The sequence below is a fragment of the Sander lucioperca genome, chromosome 22 (genome assembly GCF_008315115.2).
Source record: "Sander lucioperca isolate FBNREF2018 chromosome 22, SLUC_FBN_1.2, whole genome shotgun sequence".
In the NCBI taxonomy this organism is placed as follows: domain Eukaryota; kingdom Metazoa; phylum Chordata; class Actinopteri; order Perciformes; family Percidae; genus Sander; species Sander lucioperca.
In genome coordinates, this window is record NC_050194.1 from 27,956,226 (window position 1) to 27,981,463 (window position 25,238).

The window sequence follows — 25,238 nt, forward strand, 5'->3', positions numbered from 1 at the left end:
CTTGAAAATATATTTTCTAACCTGTAGTACTGTAAAAGGAGGAAGGTTCAGTTTTTTTTTTTAGGTTGAGGTTTTATCGTCATGGGGCATCGGTCAGAATGTATGAGAATGAATGTACTAGATGCAGAGAATTTAGTCCATTCAATAAAGATTTATCTCCCAAAATGAATAATGCAAATGATAATGATAACAAGAGACAAACATACAAATTAGAACTCAAGTCAATAGTCTCACATGTCCATCTTCAAGAAATGAGGATACATAGCAGTCATTTAAATATCTCAGACATGTTATTAAGAATTAAACGCACCAAAATGAATCACATCTTACCAGTGGGTGCCCTGTGTGAAGGAGAAAGAGTGTGACTGAGAGGGAGTACTGTCTTAAATAAAGGAGTGACCAGGTGAACTCAAAAAAAACAAAAAAACAGTAAGGTACTGTGAGACTTTAGCTGTAAATTCCCATCAAAGATCTACAGTGTAGGCCTACATTAGACCTGTCTCACTGCTACTATAGAATCATACTTGTAGTAAAGAGCCCTATTTTCATCTTATTTTGGCACTTGCTTTCCTTGCCTATCTCACTTCCTGCACCTCACTTCCATTCCTCTCCTTTTCTCATCACTGATTGGTTCTTGCTTCCACTCTGATTACCTGATTAAGATTATTTTTGGGGCTTTTCTGCCTTTATTTGAAAGGACAGCAAGGTGAGAAAGGGGAGAGAGAGGGGGAAGACATGCAGGACAATAGTCACAGGTCGAATTCAAACCATGGGCCTCTGCGTCAAGGCATACACCTCTAACTATATGTGCGCCTGCTCTACCCACTGCTCCAACCCGGCCACACGCACCTTACCATGGCAATACATTCTGGAAGAAATAATAATATTACAGCACTATCTGGAAATGTTACAGATTACAGGTATTTACTGTTAATACCAATGCATCTTGGGAAAATAAAGGAAAAGGTGGGAAGTACACAGCTGCCAGTTTATTAGTGTAAATTTACGGTGAAAAGTTTTACAGTGTATTATTTAACCCTAATACCTAAACCCATTGTTCGTCCAGTATGACTGATCAACACAACAGTATGGGAAAGTGGAATAAATGAACAGCAGAATGACCTTTAATGATGATTGTTCACCGTTTCACTGTGAAATGTCATCATAATATCTCATATCTAAACATACTTCTAAAGCATTGCAAGTAATACTACAACAGGCTTTTACTTTATACCTTACAGGAGAGATGTGTCAGAAAAGAGTTGAGTTCTCTTGTTTTGTTCACTTTAAGGTGAGACACCCTAGGTGAATAGGAAACATATTTTAAATATCAGCTGGTGAAGGTTTTGGAGCGCTGAACCGCTACTTTCTGTTGAGTTTTAAGGAGCAAATTAAAATATATATAATTCACACTGAAATTATGCCCTCTGTATTTTATTCTAGGAATCTCCACCTGAGAGGAGTTTACAAAACCTATAGGCTGAATTGAGTATTTTAGACTCAATATAGTATATATTTAGGCTAACAAATAAACAGATAAATAAATAAAAAAGTAAATGAATGACTAAATATATAAAGGATCCAGTATTTCTAAATCAAAAATTGTAATCATTGCAGTCTTGGGAAGGCCTAAAAACAACATTTATAACTTTCTTACTTTCATACCTTTAAACTAAATGAATAAAATGTTAAAAAATAGAGCGGCTGCATAGGAGGTACTGTACTTAGACTCACCTCAGTATTTCTAAAATCCTTAGATTTTCCCTGCCTCAATACTGTGTGTTTACAGTGCATCTGTATTATTAAGTTTATGTCTCTCTTCTTTTAAATCTTTAGCATGTTTAGAAACAAACGACCTACAATGTATTTGAAATGGGTGGAAATGTAGACGTGATGATCTTGTCTTTTTGCTCAAAGAATAGTTCAGCTTGACAGTCAGTAAAAAATATTTATGTCACCTTTACTTTGACAAAGTGTGCATACCAGATCGCAGCCTGTCTATAACCTTATGTGACACCTAAATAAAAAATGAGTGGGTGAAAACTCTGAGTCAGAAATGCCATGGTTGACGCAGGGTTGGATTTACCCTATAAAATTTCCAACTTCTGCAGCTTTAGGAGTCTTTTTTTTTTTTTTTTTTTTTATAAATACTGATAAAAGAATTGTATTCACCCTTTTAACCCAGCGACGTTTGGGTTCCGTGAATGCATCTCGGCTGACACCGTTGTCCTGTGTTTATCCTGTAGTTATGAGTAATAAACCAAACTGCTACCGGCTGTTTATCATCCCCATATATTTAATAAGTCTTAAAAGACACACCACAACAAAAATGTCAAGTAGGTATGAAATCAACATATTTACACTCCAACATTGTTTTACACATGGACCACAACTGCTTAACACTTGAAGTTAGACGAGACGAAATGTGTACAAAAATAGAATCCAACTTTACATATTAAAGGACAAATATACATTGCATTAGAAGCGTCCTTGAATCCGTCAGTGTACAAAAAGACACACAGCAAGGCACTAAAGGGGAAATACAGTCATCAACAACTATGTTAGAATGAACACTTTGTCAATTCAATAACTTAAAACTGTTTTCTTGCTTAAAAACGTTATTGCAGTTATTTCACATTTAATCGCGCAGGCTGTTGCGCGCAAAACATGTGTTGGCGATATAAAAAAAAATCCCCTTTATATTACAACCGCCCTTCTATATTCTTACGACTGAATGGCTATATTTACTTTTATGTTCAGTAGACTTTACAGGCAAAGTGCATTCGTGTCAGTCTCTGGAGCAGGAGTGTTGGTGGATGTGCGTAATTGCGCACGACTGCACAGAAGTCCTTGTTCATTTCCATCCTGGTGTTTAGGCTGCTATCTTTAGTTCACAACAGTTTTTTTTAGAATTATTTCTAATTGTTTATTTCTTTAAGAGGTTAGTGTACGTCACGCTGCCATGGTGACAACAACGTCTTCCAGGGAAAACTATGAACAAATCCCGCTGGTTGCACTGATGGCGCCTGGCCGGTCCACCCCGGAGCTGCTGGACGAGGAGGAGGACGAGGAGGAGACAGTGGAGGACTTCCTCTCCTTCTGCCTCAGGTGGATTTTAGTGTGTCTCTTCCTCTCGTCGCTCCGGGCGAATTTGCGGCCGCAGAAGTCACAAGCGAACGGCTTCTCACCCGTGTGCGTGCGGATGTGCGTGGTAAGGTGGTCGCTGCGGCTGAAGTTGCGCATACAGATGCGGCACTGGAACGGTTTGTGTCCCGTGTGGATCCGGATATGTCTGGTCAGTTCGTCGGAGCGGGAGAACCGCCGGTCGCAGCCCTCCGCCGGACAGGGGTACGGCCGCTCGTGGATAGGTGTCTTGCTGGGTCTGTTCGGGTACTTTCTGGGCCGCAGGATTGGCCTTAGGGGCAGGTTCTGAGGGCTGTAGGCAGAAGGGAGCCTCGGCGGCCCTCCCTCAGAGCCACCACTACCTGGACCCCCCAGCGTAAAGTTCCTGATAGTGTTCAGCGGGGTCAGGGGTGGAGGGACACGGAATGTATCGAGTGGACATTGACCGAACGGTTTCCGATCTTGGATACCTGACGTGTGCATGTCCCGCTGGCAGGCAGGCTGGAAGAAGCCCGAGTAGTCGGGGATGATGGGGAAGAGTCCCGGCGCGTCTGCGCCTCCGGGCTGCTTGGGTGAAGAGTAGGAGGGCGGCGGGTAAGAGGCGATGGGGCAGGTAGAGGTGGACAAAAACGCAGAGGGGTCCTGGTACATCTCCCCGCAGCCGGAGGAGGAGTATGGAGGCGGAGGGGAGTACAGGTGGTGGTGGTGGTGGTCTATCTCTGCCTGGTTCTGAGCCGCCATGGTGCAACTCAAATTTCCGCTGGAGAAGTGATTGGGAGATCCTGAGGAAGCCGGTGAGGAGGACGCTGAAGAGGAGGGAGGAGGAGGAGGAGGCGGTTGGGCCACGTTGAAGATGCCCGAGACGATGTTGATCACTCCCTCGGGGTTCCAGTTACCTGGATACTGGGAGTCGATGGAGAACTTCCCCATGTAGGTGAAGGTCTGGTTGCGGTGGGATGCGGACTGAGAGAAGCCGCCGGAGTAGGAGGAGAGGTCCAGAGAGCGCTTCTCCACGCTCATGTCTGCACTCATCAAACCATCTGCGCACACAGACAAATCAGCTCGTTAGTGAGGCAACACAAGCTGATTTATTAAGATGTTCACACTAGACAGTAAAGTGGGCTTTAAGTGAGAGAAAGCTGGTGCGTCTCTTTTCCATTACGCACGCCTCTATCATGTCACAACATTTTTTTTAATTATGACCATTCAGTCTGAAACAGTTTGTAAAATGATTTGGAACTCACACATTTAATCAACTTTTCATACACGAATAAGCCATATGTCTTCAATATACACTCCAAAAGTGTCAAACCAGCGTGTCATCTTACCTGCCACATTCATCTGATCGTAATGAGCTCCGAAGTCGGTGTTTGGGAAGATAGCCACAGAGGTCGGTAAACTGGAGCCGATGTCATCCACCGAGTACACGCTCTCTGGATGCACGAACCCCCCGAGATTCACCGGCACTTTCTCCAAAGTTTTAGCCGTCATTGTGGAGAGAGAAAAAACGACCGCGTCTGTTCTCTGTTCTTTTCCTTAAAGCTATTTTTTTTAATTTTTTTTTTTAACAAACTACAGTGTGTGACCCAGCCGAGCGTGGGTCACCACTGCATGTCTTTTGTCTGTCACCGGGTGTGAGAGGATGAGCTCCGTGTTGTCTGGTGCGCTTCATGCGCTCCGGCGATAAAGTCAACACCGTGAAGTAACTCTTTTTGGGAACGGGGGCCTGGGCACTAGTATGTTTATATGGGGAACCTTTTGAATGCGGCTGCTACGTCATTACCCAAATATGGAGTGGGAGGGTGATGAGAGTGGAGAGGGAGAGGCGCTGCCGACGCTGATTGGCTGAGAGGCTCCGTGACGATTTCAAAGGGAATCACTTGTCAATGGAGAACCCGCTGCTCCAGAGATAAAGCGGACCCTTTTTTTCCACTCGCTGCAAAACAGAGATAAACTACCATAAAATAACACCCCAACAAAATATAACACAGTGGGCAAACACAGCTCTCATTTTTAAAGTTTCTTTTACTTATTGTTCATTTCCACATGTATTCTGGTGTATCTTTGATCTAATCGCGTTCTGATATCAAAAGAGGAATTCCGGTTGAGCTTCTCAACCCATAAAAGGTTGAATCCGGTAAGCAGGGGAACATCCCCCGTACTCCATATTTGGTTTCGATTCCGGAATATATGATCATCGGAAAGTGACGAGTCTTACCGAGCTGAACGAGAGAGAGAGAGAGAGAGAGAGAGAGAGAGAGAGAGAGAGAGAGAGAGAGAGAGAGAGAGAGAGAGAGAGCCGCCCTGGCATAACCACAATCAAATGAGACGGACAGAGGAGCGGAATTTACTCCTTTGGGTGCGAGAGATCGGCTGCATGGGCTCGGAAACTTCTGTCAGTCTGATTTGACTATGCTCTAGGAAATAATAGATTTGGTTAACTGTGGAGTTAAATATAGCCACTTAGAGATATTTACAGTCAGTGAGAGGAAACAAATATTTATAGAGGCGGCGGTGCTGGGCCATGTGAAATCAACTCACAGAAAACATTAAAATGAATTCTGAAGGTAACAGTGGTCCACATAAATGAGGACAGATTGAATTTCTTTCTATTTAAAAAAAACTAAAAAAACTTTAAATGTATTATCCATCAGCATGTTGTCGTTTCATAATAATAGCCTATAATAAAAGTAATAATAATAATAATAATAATAATAATAATAATAATAATAACAATAATAATAATAATAATAATAATTTCAAGGTACTCAAAGACACTTTACAATAAAACCAGTACATGAAGCAATAAAAACCGATACATAAAAACCAAGCATATTCAGATTCAAAAATAATTTACTCAGGAAAAATCTAATACAATGTATGTGTGCAAAGTGGCATAGTGTTTGTGTGTGTGTGTGTGTGTGTGTGTGTGTGTATGTGTGTGTGTGTGTGTGTGTGTCATTACTTTATATTTATTAAGGAAATGAAACAAAGCTGTGTCATACCATGTCACAAAATGGGGATTCAATCAAAATGTGGCCTATGTTTATTTTCACTTGCTGCTATTGCATATACAACTTAATGTTTTCCTCATAAATACACAATTTGTTAAGATGTGTTTAATTCCCGAGATAATTGTGTGCCCTCCTGTGGCCTCAGTGGGAATTGCGCTTTTCTCTTTCTCTTTCTCCCTCTCAATTCAATTCAATTTTAATTCAATTCAATTCGCTTTATTGGCATAAAAATAAACGACATGTTTTTGCCAAAACAACTCTCTATCTATTGTCCTGCTCAGTTTGATTTTTAGAAAAGTCCCTCTGTGGGTGGAGAAAGTGTCTGTGTGTGTGTGTGTGTGTGTGTGTGTGTATGTGTGTGTGTCAGGGGTGACATCACACAATCATGCCTGTCATGTTGCAATCTAAATATAGGTTTACTACTGAGGTTAAGGTGTAAGACTTAAAAAGTCAAATGTTCATTGATAATATCAGATGAACCTTTTGCTGACCCCACTGCTACACCATGTGAATAATGGAACTAAGAATGCAAACTATTTTTCAATACATAACATTTGAGCAGATTATCACACAATTGCCTTCTTGACATCAGAGGATGGATGGCTAAGAACAACCGGTCCGGACCATATTGCTAAAGCTGGTTGACAAATGCTAAATTTGCCAAATATTTGGCAGCAGAAGAGAGAGCGGAGTGGATAGACACTGAATGTTTAACCACCTGAGATATTATCTCAGCAATCAGGTAGCACAACAAATCCCATTTTCATTCATTGAAGGATGGTCTGGACCGACACCCCCACCTAATGTATAACTGTCCACTATGTGCAGAGATATACTTCATTATGGCACAATCCTGCTATCTGTTTTGTAAAAATGACAGTATATTCTAACCAGGGGCATTCCAAAGGTATACACATGGTTGGTGATGTATATAAAGATGTTGTGTTTTGTCCAATGGTGATTGAACTAAACTATTTGGTCTTCAGGGTCAAGAACACTTTAGGATTTGTATTATAAATAAGAAATTGTCCCATCATACAGCTTCTGAAGCCATACAGTATATCAAAATGTAATGATCATCTATCTGATCAAAGCCTTTGGCTTTACGGGGGTTAGCGCATGAATCCTGGATGAGGCTTTTTTAAAAATTTTTTGGTTATTACTTTTTGCCTGGTTTAGTTGGAAAGAAGATGCTAGCAGCACGGCTCTGGGATGGCAGTGTGGGTCGGTCAGTTGCTCCACCAATTTTGCCCAGACTGAAATATCTCAACAACTATTTGGATTGCCATGACATTTTGTACAGACATTAACGATCAACAAAGAAATTAATCTTACTGACTTTTGTTATCCCCTGACTTTTTCTCTTGCAACATGTTTGTCTTTTACTGAAAAATCTTAATAACAGGTGGATGGATTGCCAAGAAATTTTGTATAAACATCCAGGCTTTCTAGCTGATGAATGTTATGACTTTGGTGATCCTCTGACCTTTCTTCTCGTGTCACCAAGATGTTTATATTTGTAGTTCCGAGTGAAAAGTAAAAATAAATAAATGTTTTATTGGATAGTACAGTTTAGGCATGACAGGGGAGAGAGAGGGACAATGACATGCAGCAAAGGTCCGCAGGTTGGAATTGAACCCGCGGCTGCTGCAGCGAGGACTGAGCCTCTGTACGGCTCACGCTCTACCATATCAGCTACCCAGGCGCCCCATGTCTCAACATCTTACAGTAACATTAGCATGCTAGCATGCTGTCGTTAGCATTTAGCTCAAAGCACAGCCTCGCAGTGCCATTAGCATGGCTGTAGACTCATCTTGTATCATTTCCAAACATATCTTAAGAAAGGCAAAATGTATTAGAATTTAGTGTTGCAAAAGATGCATGCATAAATGTGAAGAAATAGCCTGATGTCTGTTATACAATGTTAATGTCACTTCATTAATCAAATATGTAAGGCCATATAGGAGCTGACATTCTGCGAGCAGGCCATCATTTCAAAAGTAGGCTATAAGTTGATGCAGTCAGTGATCATCATCTTTATATTTTTCACATCTAAATTTAAAAAAATTCAGTTATGGCATGAGTTATTCCCTGAGTTGTTTTTTTTAAAGTGACTATATGTAACTTTTAAATGTTTCTGAAACTGTGTAACTTTTCATCTGATGATCATAAATGACCTGTAACAGCAAACATGACTAACAGTGAAAAGAACACTATTTTTATATAGTTTTTATTAATGCCTTTGCCCGGGTCCAATTTTTTCCGCCAAGTCACAGAATCATTTACGGCAGGTAGACGGAGCTACAGTCACACATTCTGACAGGTCACAGATTTCGGTGTAACACCGGAGAAGCCTGTGTTCTTATATCTAGCCAGGTAAAAGGAAGCAGGAGATGTCTTTATGTAGGCCTAATTGTATTTAAATTTTATTTTAGAAGTTATCTGCTGTAGTTATGGCTGATACTGGGGCAGGGACATCACAGAAAAGAAGGAAATTAAACAAAGAACAATTTAAAGCTAAAAGGGAGAGTAGAAGACGACGTGCGAAACCGAGTCACACTCGGTCGGGCTTTCAACAGATGGAGACAATTACGGGATTGTAAATGATTCAAAAACGTCCCTGAATTGGCCCTCAGGTAATATGTCTATTTCATTCATAAAATAACTTTACAATGTGCAATGTGGTTGTACGTCAGTAGCCAACATTAAATTACATCCCTCTTTCATTTAGCATGGACGTTTTATTCGTTTCAGTCCGTGTTCGTGTTGGCCTACTATTTTCTTTCCCCTTGTCCTCCTGTACTTGTGTAAAGCGTCCTTGGGTTTCATGAAATGCGCTATATTAATCTAAGTTATTACTACATTGGTTGCTACAACACAGTGACAGTGATACCAGGTTTAGCTCCCGATACATCCAGATTAAGCTAAGTTACCGTATGTAACACTGGAAATGAAACAAAGCATCTGTAACTTATTCTTTTATTGTAAATGAATGATTTTCTGTCAGAGCAAAACATATCCCAACTATATGACCTCCTAGTAACGGTAACTCAGTAATACTGTGGGCAATACAGCACCGTAAAGATAAGACCTTTACGACAGGGTGTCGTGGTAGAAAGGTGTGGTAAAAACACTACCACTTTAGTCCAAAGGGGTCGATAGAATCAACACTAACTGAAAGTTACATATAGACACTTTAATCATTTTTTTTGACAACTGTAACCTGCTTATTTGTTTTGGTCTGATATCCTATAGTGTTGATTATATTATTTCTTTTCTGTCATTTTACCTTTTACACTTTTCATTGTGTTTCACTCACAAAATGCACAATGAAAGCCATTTTTAGCCGTTTTAGACTTCTGCTTTCTTCACAGGACTTACTAAACTTACTAATGCTGTTTCACTATTTGAAACTACTGTTTAACTATCACCATCACTGCTACTACAGCTTGTGTTTTATACTTGTCTACTGATACTAGTAGGCCTACAAATAATCATAAAAAAATAATGAAAGTGAAAGAAGGGCACTGATATATCATCAATTCTGCTTTTCAACCCTGTAGTTACGTGTCTTTACATCGAACACAAGGTGTGACTAATGAGACAACTGTTTAAATAGCTTCAGAGTGTCACATTCACACACACATCCTTCACATTAATCAACGCACTAGTCAATAAACCCTGTCAATAACAGCTCCATTCATTTAACACATGCCCTAAAGCTGTCTGTGTGTTTGTGTGTTTGTGTGTTTGTGTGCGTGTGTGTGTGTGTGTGTGTGTGTGTGTGTGTGTGTGTGTGTGTGTGTGTGTGTGGGTGTGTGGGTGTGTTTTTCAGATTGTGTTATCAAAAGGTGGATAAGAAGTGGAAAAGAAAAAGAAAGGACACAGAGAGAGAAAACTCAATTCTCACAGATTTTTATTTTATTCCTTTTTAATTTCACCTTTATTTTACCAGGACTATTCCCATTGAGATTCAGAATCTCTTTTACAAGGGAGTCCTGGCAGAGACAGCAGCATAAAAACATTTCACATAAACATGAAACATGATTGATAACTGAATGATCAGAGTTCAGTAACAGGACATGTACATTGAGTGGTCAAATAGTCCTTCATCCTGTTTTTATACTGTAATCTTCCATGTTATATATAACAAATAATCAAAATAAAATTATGTAGTTTAAGGGGGCTCTGTAGCTCATACCAAGATTAGGGAGCAAAAACTTTAAAAGCATGGAGAAGCTGGTTATGGTGATTGTTCCCTACATTTAAAAATAGAACTAAAAGCTGGTGTCTTTGAATAGACCAAAGAGTAAGGGATGCCCCACACCATTACAAGATATTTCAAATGAATCCCAGTGGAACGGTGATTTGCTGAATAAGGGTGTGTAGAGTCATATTTTGTTGAAGTCTAATCATGTCACTTTCAGTTCACTAACAGTTTCAGAAAGTTACAAAAATTGTTGGATTGCCCCCCAATTCCAACATTGGACAGGTGTGAGGAGAAAAGGTTTAAAATTATGTTTGACATAGTTTGAAGCAAATGCCTTTATTTTAGTTCATGGGCCACATACCCCCACTTTGAACCAAATACAAACTACATCTGAGGCTGGGAATGGAGTGGAAAGTGAATGTGTGTACCAAATGTCATGGCAATCCATAGTCAGCCAAGACATTTTACTGAAAACCAAAAATGGCAACCTTGTTGTGGCACTAAAATCAGCAGGATTCTTCCCATGGAGACCACAAATGTCTGTACAACATTCCATCCAATACTCTTGATATATATTCAGTCTGGACCAAAGTGGTGAACGGACCGACCAACATTGTCATTCCTCGAGCTACACTGCTAGCATGGCTAAAGGTTATGGATCTCAACATAAGCGAGACTGTCTTCTCTTGATTACATCTTGAGAATTCACCAGAGTCTGATGTCATAATCATCTATAATTATCAGACATGAGAAAGTTATGTCACTTGTATTTGACATCAACCCATAACAGTTATTGCTACCTACTGCAGCAGCAACCCAGGGGAAAATCCCTGTACTGTCCCTAAAATATACCTACTGTAATGTGACTGATTGCGTGCCTGTGGTTGTCAGTGGTTGATCAAGATAGACTGGAGGAACTAATGCTCTTATAATATTACTATACAGACTGATAGTGCGCCTGTGTCAACAGTTAGTTTACATTAGTGACCCTAGATTAGATGAAATATATTTCATTTGTTCGACTGATTTTAAACCAAATATCAGAATCTCTTACATTTGATCTAATGATCACCAGAAGATAGTTTGGGTCATATTTAATTCACAAGCTCAATTATTTTAATCATAAACAAAGCCTTTACTGACACCCCAGCATAATTATCATTGTCATAACATAATATTAAGGTATTCAGTACAAAACAGAATCTATGCTGCTTTTAAGTGATTTTAGAAAGTTGGAAATTGAACTTCCTGCAAGTTCAAATACAATGGAACAACTCTCTGGATCTGGAATGTGAAGTTGTGGACCCAGTGAGGATATAGGTTTCTGACAATACAGCATCATGGTTATCTTCCTCAAAATACAAGATAGTTCACTTTCAAGCATTCCTACTCAGGTTACACTGTCATGAGTTTAATGTGAGAGAGTATACAATTATTTCCTTGTCCGTTTAATTGTCACAGACATCAAGAAAAAAACCCACACTGGATACAGTTTGCTTTTGTAGCCCACATACTTTCTCTGTGTGGGAGTACAGCAAAATGTGTGTGTTAACGTGTGTTAGTGGGGTAGAGAGAGACGATGACTGTGCAACTGTCAAAGTGAGAAAGCCTAAATTTGGTTTAAATTTAAATCCGACCCATCTTCAAGTGACAGATTAGCAAACAACAGTGGCTGCCCCCACATATACATTGTTGACTTTCAATGCCCATACATGGGGCACTGAAAGGCTTATTAAGGATGCCATACTTATAATGTCATATTAAATATCAGACATCAGCCAGTCAGTATGTTCCTCCCAAACCACAGTTCCACAAAACAGCCTGAAAACTTGACATGACATTTGATTTGAAGCCTCCATGACTGCCTATAAATACATTTCTTCATTTACTGTACAGCTGACATGTATTGTAAAGATCCACTATTGGATATCCAGCTGTCACCCAGCCTGAAACCTAAGTGGCTGCTTGAACAAAATATTGAAAACACTTTAAATAGGTCAAAAATTCAACCACCACAGAGAATGAGCAAGCATCACGCCATTCATTACTTGTTAGCTGTGGGTACAAAAGACCTTGCAGAGCTGTGAGGGGATGCAAACTCTAGCCTCCCAAAAGTTGAATGCAGTACATTACACGACCATCCAACCTCCACCCCAACCTCCACACCCCTACTTCCCGCTTTGCTACATAAAAGGGTACAATACATTGGTATTATGAACATCATTTATTGGGGGATTGGGATTGACAGAACAGGGCATTTAAGAACCCACATTAAAAATGGCTCATCCTCTGGGGACCATGAATATCAGCAGCAATTCTCTAGGCAATACAGCCAGTAGTTGTCAAGATATCTTGCTCTAGACGAAATTATTGGATAGACAGACTGATCAGCCTGCCAGTAAGAATATAGAAGTTGCACTTTCGAAAGAAGTCCATAAATTAATTGCAATTTGTTTAGGCCATATGCACTTTCATTGAACATTTTTCATATATTGAAATAGTCTCAATAATATGAATGTATTTATATTTGAAAAGATAGATTTATCTAGCCTCGAAATACTTAAATATTCTGAACAAGAGTGTTTTGGATGTTCACATTGCCTGTCTTAGTCAACCCCATGAACTTTTGTGTGGACCAACTACCAACATTTTATGGGATAGCACCGACCCCCATATCACTCCTACGTAACTTCCATTATTCCTGTCATGGCAATACATACTGTCTATTACAGCAATCTGTAAAATATCATGACATACAGTACATTACAATAGAAAATGCATCCTTTCAGAGGATAGTTTGAGATGTTTGATTAGTTGTTTGAGATGTTTTGTCAAGATTCCCACACTGATTCGATCGATTAACGATTGATATGGCTCCAAAGGTCACATCCGTTGTATATGGTGTTTGTATTTCAGCTCCATTTTTAAATGGAGGTAAAATGAGATAAAGTGACCCCTGTGGAGAGTTTAGGTTAATGAAGCAACAATGGAAATGGAACACAGCCCCAGAAAAAAAGAAGTTCAGTATTAGAAACATGTGCAGAATAGATTTATTTATTTCGATTTCAAGGGCAGAGTACAGGCTAATTTTCATCTGCAGTCCCTAGAATACTAGTTAAAGCAATAGTTCCACATTGTGGGAAATACGCTTCTGATAGTGCGATAAGAAAATCAATATCAAATCTTGGTGTTAAAGGAACACGCCGACTTATTGGGACTTTGTCTTATTCACAGTAACCTCCAGAGTTAGATAAGTCCATACATACCCTTCTCATCTCCGTGCGTGTTGTAACTCTTTCTGACGCCCCCAGCGCTAGCCTAGCTTAGCACAGATCCTGGAGGTAACCGGCTCCAACTAGCCTACTGCTCCCAATAAGTGACAAAATAATGCCAACATTTTCCTATTTACATGTTGTATATGTCACAGCGTGTACAAATAACAAGGTCACATGAGACACAGCCATCTTCTAACCGTATATAAACTGGGAACTATATTCTCAGGAGAAGCACTGCTTCTTCTGCTACTTGGGCGGAATGATTTGCTCACAGCACCTGAAGCCCCGTGGTGAGGAGCAGAGAGTTCGCCTGGAGTTCACTCAGAGTTGGAGTAATAGAGTCAACAATTACTAGATAGTAAAATCATAGTGACCTTGTTATTTGTACACCCTGTGACTCTACAAATCACAACATGTAAATAGGAACATGTTGGCTTTATTTGGTCACTTATTGGGAGCAGTAGGCTAGTTGGAGCCGGTTACCTCCAGGATCTGTGCTAGGCTTAGCTAGCGCTAGGGGCGTCAGACAGAGTTACAACTCGCACGGAGATGAGAAGGATATGTATGGACTTATCTAACCCTGGGAATACGGTGAATAAGACAAAGTCTCAATAAGTCGGCGTGTTCCTTTAAGTACAGAGCTTGAGTCAGGATAAGAGTCCCAACTAAAAAACCAGCATCCATGTTTTGAAAAACACATCTGAACATTGTGCAAAATCAGGATCACATACTATAGGTGCCAAAGCAGAGTATTGACTCACTATCCCAAAGTGCCCACGTACCTGATTCATGAGATTTATATTAATCTTCTTATCTAACTCTTGGAAAAAAGAAAATAATTTTTTCTTGAACTATTCCTTAAAGAATTATCCACAAAATGGTATAAAAATATACCAATGTTGGAAAAATGTATGCAGTATTTGTGAATATGTATGTATTTTATATTTATTTTTTCCTGTCCTGTGTATCTCTTTTATCTCTTATGATGCTACTTTTGTTCAAAGTAGTGTCTGTACAGACCTGTGGCAACCAATTCAAAGCCACAGCACATGCACTGAACTTTGATCCAGAGCTGCTTTTACAGTGAGCAGCAGTTCCTTCAATGTCCTGCTCAAAGGCACTTCAACAGGACCGTCACACCAGTGCCCACCGGAACACACACTCATGCCATTTTTCTTGAGGTGGAAGATCATTACCCCTAATTCTGAAAGTCAGCGCTCTTAAATCCATAATTCTTTTTTGTAAAGCAGCTTTCCTGCCACCATGACTGTTAGCTTTGTTGCATCACAGACTGACAGCTTTCATCGCTTGCTTTGTGAAACATGAAAGCAAGTGGAAATGCTCTGATATCAGTCCAAGATAGAGCGGAAGAAAGAAATAAGAGAAAGAGAGAAATGGATAAAAGAAGAACTGCAGAGTGAGAAACCTCTGTTATATACAGAGACATGCCTTGTCTCAGACAGCCTGAACAGCAGCTTTGTGGGGGGTAATATATATTACATGTTTTGTAATTGCTGTATTGATTGAAAGAGTTTTTGGTTGTCTTCCAAAGTGAGAGATAAAACAATTATAAACTCTGCTGCAGCCTCATTTTAGCTTTAGCTAATTCAAGAATGCACTTTTAAATGAGAACTTTGGATTTTCTTACATTTAAATCACGGTATAGAACGAGATCTGGTTACAATGACCAATAATTATTTGAAAGTTACTTGAATATGGGCATGTGAGATATAGAAAAATATCCTTCTTGGCCAGGGCTCACTTGTAAAAGAGATTTTAATCTCAATGTGATTTTTTCCCTGGTAAAATAAAGGTAAAATAAAAAAAATAAAAAAAATCCTAACCATTCAAATGATTTTTTTCTGGGAAGTTTGACTTTATTCAATGGTTGATAGTAGAGATGGACACGCAACATGGGGAGATAGAAAGGAGGAATGATATCCAAGTCCCCAGAAAATATGTACTGGGGGCTGCCCCTCAAGCTCAATTTAGCAAATATGTATTCATGATAAACATCAATATGACAATAATTTTAGATGAAGTTTAAGAGGAACTGTTCCTGTTGAAATACCCGTGTAGCAGAGGTTCACCATAATGCATGCATAGCTTACAAATAGAGGTTCGCCACAAGAACACACATATACACAGGCACAAACACACGAGCAAATACACACAGTCTATGACTTCCTTTTTCTCACTTTCTTTCTTTCTGTTTCCTCTACTTACAAGTCCTATTTATTTAATCTAAAATATATGCGTATATATGATATAATAACCACCTAACATGAGTTCAGCAGGTGTTTTTAGTCAGTTTTAATGTCCTCTTTGTCAATGTAAATGGTGTCAGTATACAGGCTGTATGTGTGTATGCAGACAGTAGAGCCTGCACCCTGCTTATACAAACATTTAGCCGCCCCTGTAAAGTTCCAGAGTGAGTGTCATAGCTGTAAGTGTACAGTCATTGTCCCCGTCACCATCCACCTCTGCTCCACACTACACTGCAGTGCTGCTGTGGTCTGACTGATCTGACATAACCCTGCACAGCTCTGTTCCACTGTGGAAACACTGCCGTCTCCAATGCAGTGCTGGGTTCACTTCTTAGTCCTGTCCTGTCTCTTTCTGTCATGTCCCGTACTGTTGGTGGACTTAGTAATACTCAGTGTAGTGGCTTCAAATCTTTCCAGAGCCACTTACCAACATAGGGTTATGATTTCAACACATAAAAGACCAAATCCGAAACTATCATCCATTTTAAGTCCATTTATTTTCATTTAAGGTAATAAAAATGTGTCTGTGGTTGAACTGGTATAGCTACCCCCGTCACAAGCTAACCTCCTCCCTACTAGCAGAGATGATAAATAGCAAATAAGAAACTAGGGGGTGTCAACAAAAAGAATCAGGGGAGTAAACAACCTAAATATGTATGATGATTACATCACTCATAATGTTTGTAGGCCATATCATACTAAAAGAATACATTTATATATAAATAAAATATATGTATGATAAACTCAGTAAATGGCTCCTACACTTAGCCATGAAACTCTGGTGTTGCACATGATGGAGTCTTTTAGAATGACCAATTATTCAATAGGCCTCCCCTGTCCTGTCCTCTCAGTGAAAGTGCAGGGTTCACAGTTCACACACCCTCCAACTCTGAACAAAACCAGTTGATTCCTAAATGTAGGCTTACCATGAACTAATGTTGGCAAGCCAGGTAAGAACACACAACATATAGATTACGCAACTTCAGCATTACCGGGGGTCTCATTTCTCCTCTTTTGGTAGAGGCTAGCATCTCCATATATCCAGCTTCTACACCAAGTAAATTAATCTTGGACTGGTTTGTCCACTGAATGCAGAGACCAAATGTTATAAATCCTATATCAAACTCTCAGTAAGACAGCGTATGAGCTCTCTGAGGGGACTGGTCACACTAGCACTTTTAACAGCAGCATTTTTGACACAACTCAGTTCATGTCAATATTTATTTCTGCAATCAGTGGATTCACTTGTACTTGAAATCTGTGTAGAGATTTCCCATAGAGTTCAATTTGGTGAATTTTCTCCATTGGCCAATTGCAAACAGTCTTGACATTGCTGACCCAATGTCAAAAACAACCCCCCAGGAACAGCGCTGGGTTGTGAGATGACTTTGACATAGTGGCCTCAGTCTAAATTGCAGGTCATGTGATGCCCACTGGCGTCTTCACTCCAACATGACTACTTTTATTATCAAAATTTGAGCTATAAATTCAAGAAAAAATAAACAGTCTTGAAGAGCTGTGTCTGTAAACTATTTGTATACTATTCATTTGTGTGGGGAAATGAAGGAGTTCAAGAACCTAAGGGTCTTGTTCGCGAGAGTGAGCGGACAAAGGAGCTGGAGATTGGAGAATGGAGAATGGAGCAGAGGGTGTGGAATCGCATTCGCTTTACCACACCATTGTGAAGAAAAGAGAGCTGAGCCGGAAAGGCAATGCTCTCGATCTACCGGTCAATTTTTTTTCTACCCTCAACTATGGTCATGAAGGCTGGGCCATGACCAAAAGACCGAGATGCAGGGTACAAGCGGCCAGATTATATCTCCACCCTGGCCTGGGAACACTTTGGGATCCCCCAGTCAGAGCTGGTTAATGTGGTTTGGGAAAGGGAAGTTTGGGGTTGAAGTGGTTGGATTTGTGTGTGGAGCCAACAGGAAGTCAGCCTGGTCCGCCAGAGGAAGTCTGTAATGTCTCAATCAAGCTTGACCAGAGTCAACAAAGTTATGAGAGTTATGATGAGAGTAAAAATAGTACAAATACGTCTCTTACATAAAATGTGTAACATTAAGTGGCCAATCCTGTCTCCTGGAAATTATGTTCATAGTGCCACCTTTTTCTACTGCAGGCAGGTCATCGGAAGTCGGTCAGAGTGGATGGCAGGGGAACAAAGCACAGGACATTGGAGACCGGGGTTCATGTTCTGAGTGCTGTGTGGTTAGGTTTAGGCAACAATAGCACTGGTTATTGGTTGGTAAAGATTATGGTTTTGGTTAAATGTAATACAGTAAAAACATTGTGTCTTGTGCTTTATGTCACTTTTCTAATATTAAACCAAGACCACCATCTTTTCCTAACCTTAACCAAGTACTGTGAGTGCCAAAGCTTATCCATGAAAAAACATGAATGGTGCTTTAGCCATAGTACAGATGAAAATACACATCTCTATGAATATTTTGCAATTTGGCAGATGCATTCATTGACAATGTTTTTCCATAATGTTGATAAAACATAATCAACTGTTATAACATAGTTGCTGTTACAAATGAGCAGTGCATAAACATAATCCTTTGTACTGATGTTAGCAAGCCAGCTAGCTCAATGGGCTATAGTGGCTGGCATGAGCTAGCAGGTTCCTGTGTAGCTTTCATGTAAGTGTGCGGGCCTGTCTACTGCATTAGCTCAGTAACTAGCCCCACAACTAGTCAGTGTGTTACTAGTCTCGCTTTGCCAGACTTTCCTCCACAGCGCTGCGGAGGAGGGTCTGGCTAGTCCACACAGCATTCCGGGATGGGAGAAAAACGTGCTCTGATTTATTGGCATTTCTTTAAACCAATCAAAATCGTCGTGGGCGGCGCTAAGCTCCGCACGGAGCCGCTTTAAAAAAGCCTTGAAAAGGAACCTGTTTTGGTGGATCATGTGTACGTTCAAAAGTTGTTTTAGTCATGCAACAGAAAACTCAGATTGGACAGATAGTCTAGCTAGCTGTCTGGATTTACCCTGCAGAGATCTGAGGAGCAGTTAACCATAGTCCTCATAAATCCACCAGAGGTTAGAACGGCAACACAAAGAAAGAGGAAGGGGACGGATATCGGCGGAAAAAGATGGATTCGGTGGCACTGGAGCAATCCCAAAAGTGGAACGTCGTGGATATAGACTAGTGTGTTACCAAGCCTTCAGCAGGATGTGCATATGAATTTTGCTGCGCCACTTCCTTGTCTGACCGGGCATTAACCCCTAATTCAAATGCTTAACCATAAAATAGAGACTTCGAGTAGTGAGACCCACGCGCGCACACACACACACACACACACACACACACACACACACACAGAGGCTGTCAGAAGGGAAGCGTTCCCAATGCTAATGTATAATCACTGGGTGAGTAAATGGCAGGAGTGTTTGACAGAGACATTAAACACACACACACATTAATGTGACAGATTGGTTGACAAAGCAGCGAAGGCCACACTGATAGCCCAGTGTCAATGGGAAAACCCTTTAAACATTCTCTCAGTGCCTGAACGCAAATAATAATGAGACATACACGTGCACATATAGACACACGCACACACACTTTAAATATACAGTACATGTCCATACATACACAATAGTGGTACATTCAAGCGATAGAAGGATGGCACATTAGAATATCCACACACACACACACACACACACACACACACACTGTCATGACATAATGAAAGCTGTGACTAATGAGGCTGTTCTCCATTTTACAGGCCATATTTATTGTGCCCCTTGTCACTAGCTGTAGATCATCTGCTGTCAGATCCTGGAGATGCGCGCCAAATTAACTGTCTCTTGTGCTAATTCACACACACTTTAAGGTTGATCACAGACACATAGATTTACCAGTTACCTAACCTGGATATCAAGACCTGTGTTGTGTGTGAGAGCAAGGCTGGGGTAACGATGTCCCACCTACCATGTCATCCGGTGTGTGCTGATTTAATTCATTTAGTTTATGAACATGCACCACTAAAATACAATTTTGACTCTCTGGATAGTAGTTTTAAGATGAGTCCTGCTTTAACACCTAATGTCTTGATGACTCTCCCTGTGTTGAAATTTAGTTCCTGGTTTCCCGTACATTCCTATGAGAGTTACTCAGTGGCACATGAAGCCATCATGGAGCCAAAACCGCATATAAAATTACCTGGATAATCGGCACTGCTTCCACACTATGTGGCTCATAGGGTGCTACAGACTTCAGCTGGCTTAGCTGGCTACTTCCACTTTAGTGCTCCGTTAACTTGAATGGGTATTAAATTATTTAATCGGGTACTTAACATGTATTTTTGATTTTGTACATCTACGTTTTTTATATAAGCCGTTACAGGTTTCTACCACACCCTCACATGTACAGTATTTTTTTTTTTTAATAGAATTTCTTTTTTATGTTCTGTGAAACATGAAATGTTATCGGACCGAATGGATCAAGACGGAGTCATTTTGCGCTAAAAAAAAATGTGCCTTGGGAAAAAATCTTTTTGGGCCAGAGGGCATCATGTGACGGGCCAGGAGTTGTAATTCTACTGTTTGGCCACTATGCTCAATTTGCTTCAGAGCCCGTCGCACTTCCAGGGGGCCTTGGTGAAAGTCCTGTGTTTGTTTGACCCATCCGTCCACCTCAAACTCCCCTGTTCGCAGACTTAGGGATTATAAGCAGTGAGGTTAGAGGGATGGCTATGGCGTCTGGGAAATATTCCAACAAGTTGCCAAAGTAGTGGAAAATTGAATATACAACGGCTACTTCTTGCGGAAACCGGACATCTCATAATCCATAAAACGGTAGAATCTAATTTAAATGAACTATAAAGCTGGACATGTAATACAGTGGCTTAAGTAATGTGCTTTTGGGCTACTTGTACTTGACAAGAGTATGAGTATTTCCATTTTCTCCTACTTTATTTTTTTTACTCCATTACATTTCAAATGGATACATTTGTCTTTTTACTGCACTACATTTATTTTAAAGCTTTAGTAAGCAGATTCAGATTATTACAGTAATGCAAAAAAAATCAACAAAGAAATGATGATGTAATATTATAAGTTAAACTACCCAGAAGTGTTCAAAGTAGTTTAATTTACCAGCTGCAACACTGAAGTGATAAATTAATCCATCAATAATTACGATAACAATACTGACATTCTGCATAATAAGCACTTTTACTTTCTGTACTTCAATGTGATGCTAATACTCTTGTACTTTAACTCAAGTAGAATCTTGAGTACCTGGCAAGTATTTTTACATTGTGGTATTGTTACTTTTAAGTAAAAGATCAGAAAACATAAATATTAGTTCTGGTCCCTTTACAACATAACATTTAAATAACACTTGAAGTTAAGTTATTGAACTTACAAAAAGTGTCAAGTCTTATGTAGGTTTGTTGAAGTCATTTATTCAGAGTGACCTACTATAAATAAGCTGGTCTCTAACTTCCCATCAGGCCACAACGCTCTTAATCATCACTAGTATTTTTGGAACAATGCAATAAGAAACGTTATAACAATGCACATCATATGATGATCCTTGTATACAGTAGGTCATTGACAGCAGTGTGTTTAGACCACAGTGAGCTGCTCAGTCTAAACCCATAAGATGCTGATTGTGTGAGCAGTCCATTGACAATAGCTGAGCCACCACAAAAGCTTCTAAGTTTCTGCAAAACACTGACAGCGTTTGAAAAGCCCCGGCGTTAATAAGCCTCATCTGAATGTTTCACATTTTCAGGAATGTTTCTCGTCCGCCTCCACAAACTCAGATGAGGAAACGGTTTGGCTGCGGGGACGTCCTCAGATAATGCAGCCTGTATTTCTCTTGTCTCGCCCACGGGCACAAAAATGTTTGCACACTGTGGCAGAGAAGTGAGAGACGAATGAAAGCCCTGCCAGATAAGAGAGAAGGAGAGGAAGGTGGGGTGTAGGGAAAAAGACTGGTAAAAAAGGAAAGTAGTAAAGCAAAGAAAGGGGGACAGAGAGGGAGTGAGGGAAGGAGGGAGGGAAAAAAGGGAAGGAGGAAGAGGAAATAGGAAGGAGAAGGGAGAGATTGAGAAAGAAGGGAGAAAATGGAGGGAGCAAAAGGAAGCAAAGACAGAGGAAAGGAGGGAAAACCAAGAGAAGGAGAGGAGTGGAAGGGTAAGCAGTGAAGGGAAGGAGATAAAGGTTAAAAAAATGTAGCACAGGCCACAGAATAGAGAGATGAAGAAATGAAAGAAGGGACGGGTAGTTCAAAGAGAAGGAGAAGATGAGTGGTAGTGAGGATGGAGAAGAACAAATGAAAGACGTGGAGAAGAGGAAAGAGAGGAGGAAGGAGCAAAAGAGGGAGAGGAGGAAGGGAAGAAAGAAATGAGAGTTGGAGTAGCAAATGCAGCGAGAGAGGAAGAACAGAATTGGAGGAGGAAACGGAAAGCAAAGAGTGAGAAAGGGAGTGAAGGAAAGAGGAGCAGAGGAGCAATGGAGCAGTGGTAGGTTGAAAGAAGAGAATACGATTAGGGAAGGAGAGGAGGGAAGAATTGAGGTGAAGGAGGGAAAACAATCAGAGAAAGGGAGAATCAAAGAGGAGACGAGCAAAACAATGAAATGAAGGATCTTCAGGAGAGAAAAATTAAACATTAAAGGAAGTATATACTGTACAACTGTAAAGAAAGAGAGGATGGAGTGAAGATGAAGAGAGAAAAGAGATGTGCTGGAGGAAAGAAAACAATCAGGGATGGGAAGAAGTGAAGGAGAGGCAAGAAAAAGAATGAATCTGAGGGGCTAGAAGGATGGAGTAATGGAGGGAGAGAAGAGAACGACGGAAAGGAACTATAGGCCAGGGAGAGGAGGTACAGAAAGGAGAGAAAGGAGGAATGAAGCACAGAAGGGAAGGAAGAAACAGAAGAGGAGCAAGGAGAGAAAAACAAAGAGAGAAGAGAAAAACAATGAGGAGAAGGACTAGAAGAGGGAAGGGGGGGAGGGAAAGAGAGAGAGAAGGAGGGGTTCGCTGACGAGGCCTTTGGGGTTTGATGGCTGAACCCTTGGCGCGCCCACGCTACACCGGCCGCTCGATTACATGTCTTTCATTTCAGCATCGGCTCCATAGTCAGCCGGGCCGAAAGCAGCGGGGGCCCCGGTCCCCTCCAGCTCCCTCATCACAAGATCAATCAACATTTATCTGCTGCTGCCATCACTGCGCTGACTTACATAATCCCTTTGCGTTCCATTGTTTCTCTGTTCAACAGCAAATCAAGTTCCAAACCCCCATTTGGAGATTTGGCCCCAAATTTGAGTGATGTTTTTTTTATGATTTTAACGTATTTTATATCTTTGCTCTGGGTGTATTTGTGTCGCTATGAGTGATAAAGTTACAGGACTGAAGAACACTTAATGTAATTCTGCTTTTTGTTTAATGGGGAACTCAGGGATATGAATTCAACTGAAAAAAAGTCCAATCCAACTTCTAATGAACTTTTTTGTTGTTAACTGCATCTAATAAGAAATCAGGAGCGACAGCTGTGTGCAAACACATCTGCATGAATGAACTCAAACTATACTTTTTGAGTGCAGCTATTTCTGCCATCATTCCTTACACATAGACGCTTCCCAGGTACATACTTGTTGTCATGCAAAGAAATATATTCTGGATTCAAATCCACCCGGAGGTACACAAATCTGAATAAATCTATAGGATGAAATAAAATTATATTTGAAGAACAGAACAACAGAATCAGAATCAGCTTTGTAGGCCAAGTATGTGTGCACACTGCACATACTAGTAAAGAGACAGCATTTTTGCATTGCTCTACTTACACAGAAAGAACTAGACAGGACCATTAGTATGTTAAAAATAGGTGTGTATACATATATATATATATATATATATATATTTATATATGTATATAAATAAAGCCAAGTGTTTCTGTAAGTTGTAAACAATATAAATAAAGCAAGGAAATAAATATTGAATGGGTGGATGTGTACAGTACAGTATATGCACGTATACCTACAAGCATGTAGGATTTACATAGACAGTGACATTTCCATGACAACTCCATGTGCCGAGGAAGCGCGGTATGATGCGATATGATTGAAATATGATATGATTGAAAGCTCCAGAACTGCTACTGAGTGAACCGTGTGCGAGATTGCTTTATCAAATAGTAAAGGAGTTTAAATTGAATTCAAAATAATTATACGAAAATTTTAAAATGCTTACATGTTATATTGTTGTTGCAGTTTGCAATTGTAACAAATATAACTTTTAATTGTTTTTTTTGTTTTTTTACAGTAAACTATGTAAGTCATTCATCAAATAAAAAATATCAAACATTTGTCATATTTCATATTTGAAATGGAATCCTTTGGATGTTTGGATAACCAGCTTGAAGACTTCATTATGGGCTTTTGTCGTTGCTTTAGACATTTTGTAGGTTACAGGATTAATTGATAAATCAAAATGTATAAATAGACTAGGGTCTGATTTCATACTAATTAAAGGGAAAATAGAGGAAAGGATTTGATACAGTATTGGAAGTACCCAATCAAACAAGGATCAAAGAAAAAACCTCGAAAATAAAATTGTAGAAATAAGCAGTTGTTGAATTCTAGAGGAATTGCTGCTAAATTATTGATGACTATGTGAATTAATTTAAACAGGTTAATATTCATACATGTTAAGCTAACTTACCCTCTGAGGTTATTAAGCAATTCTTACATGTAGAAATAAATGCATAGGAAATGTACCTACTGAATACATGTTCTCTATAATTAATACCATTTAACATCGTCCAAATTCACATTTACATTTCAGTTCTTTTCTTGGAAATGCTTGAGAAATATAGCACCTGTGTAAGAAAGTATAACCAAAATGAATTCTCAAACATAGAGGACACGTGTTTGGGATAAAGTAAAGAGATGGATGTTGGCTGCAGGACAGGCAAAAGGAAGTAAAGTGCTGACAGTACGGTGCGTCGTAAAAATGAAGCAAACGGGTTGAAAGTCTGCTCTGCTCTCTCTCCCCCCCTTTTCATTCACTCTCATTGTCTCTCTACCTTCATGTGCTCTCAGGGCTGTCACTGTCCACCCACAATCCCAGATTCCCCGTGTCACCCAGCACTGCCAGGACACCCCCCAACACACACACACACACACACACACACACACACACACACACACACACACACACATACACAGAGAGAGAGAGAGAGAGAGAGAGAGTGGGGAGAATGACCATGTGGGAGATGGCAGCCTGTTTGGCCGGCAGATTCTCTTTCTTCTCCTCGGGCCGTGGGAGGTTTCTGTTTTTCTTGGTAATTTGGTGTAGGTGGCTCTTTCCTCTATTGAGGCTGACCAT

General features: G+C 40.1%; 1 protein-coding gene across 1 annotated transcript; it reads right to left on the reverse strand.

The window, feature by feature from the left end:
* Positions 1 to 2,276: 2,276 nt before the first annotated feature.
* Positions 2,277 to 4,852, reverse strand: egr2b (early growth response 2b). The gene is made up of 2 exons (XM_031324036.2): positions 4,452 to 4,852; positions 2,277 to 4,163 (listed from the first exon to the last, which is right to left on the reverse strand). The coding sequence occupies exons 1-2, from the start codon at positions 4,612 to 4,614 to the stop codon at positions 2,992 to 2,994; spliced, it is 1,335 nt and encodes a 444-aa protein (XP_031179896.1). The 5' UTR covers positions 4,615 to 4,852; the 3' UTR covers positions 2,277 to 2,991.
* Positions 4,853 to 25,238: the final 20,386 nt, after the last annotated feature.

Bases quoted from the DNA above. Each gene is read 5' to 3' on its own strand.
- egr2b (XM_031324036.2), bottom strand. From the start codon at position 4,614: ATGACGGCTAAAACTTTGGAGAAAGTGCCGGTGAATCTCGGGGGGTTC. The intron at 4,164-4,451 runs GTAAGATGACAC...CTGTGTGCGCAG, and splicing joins CGATCAGATGAATGTGGCAG to ATGGTTTGATGAGTGCAGAC.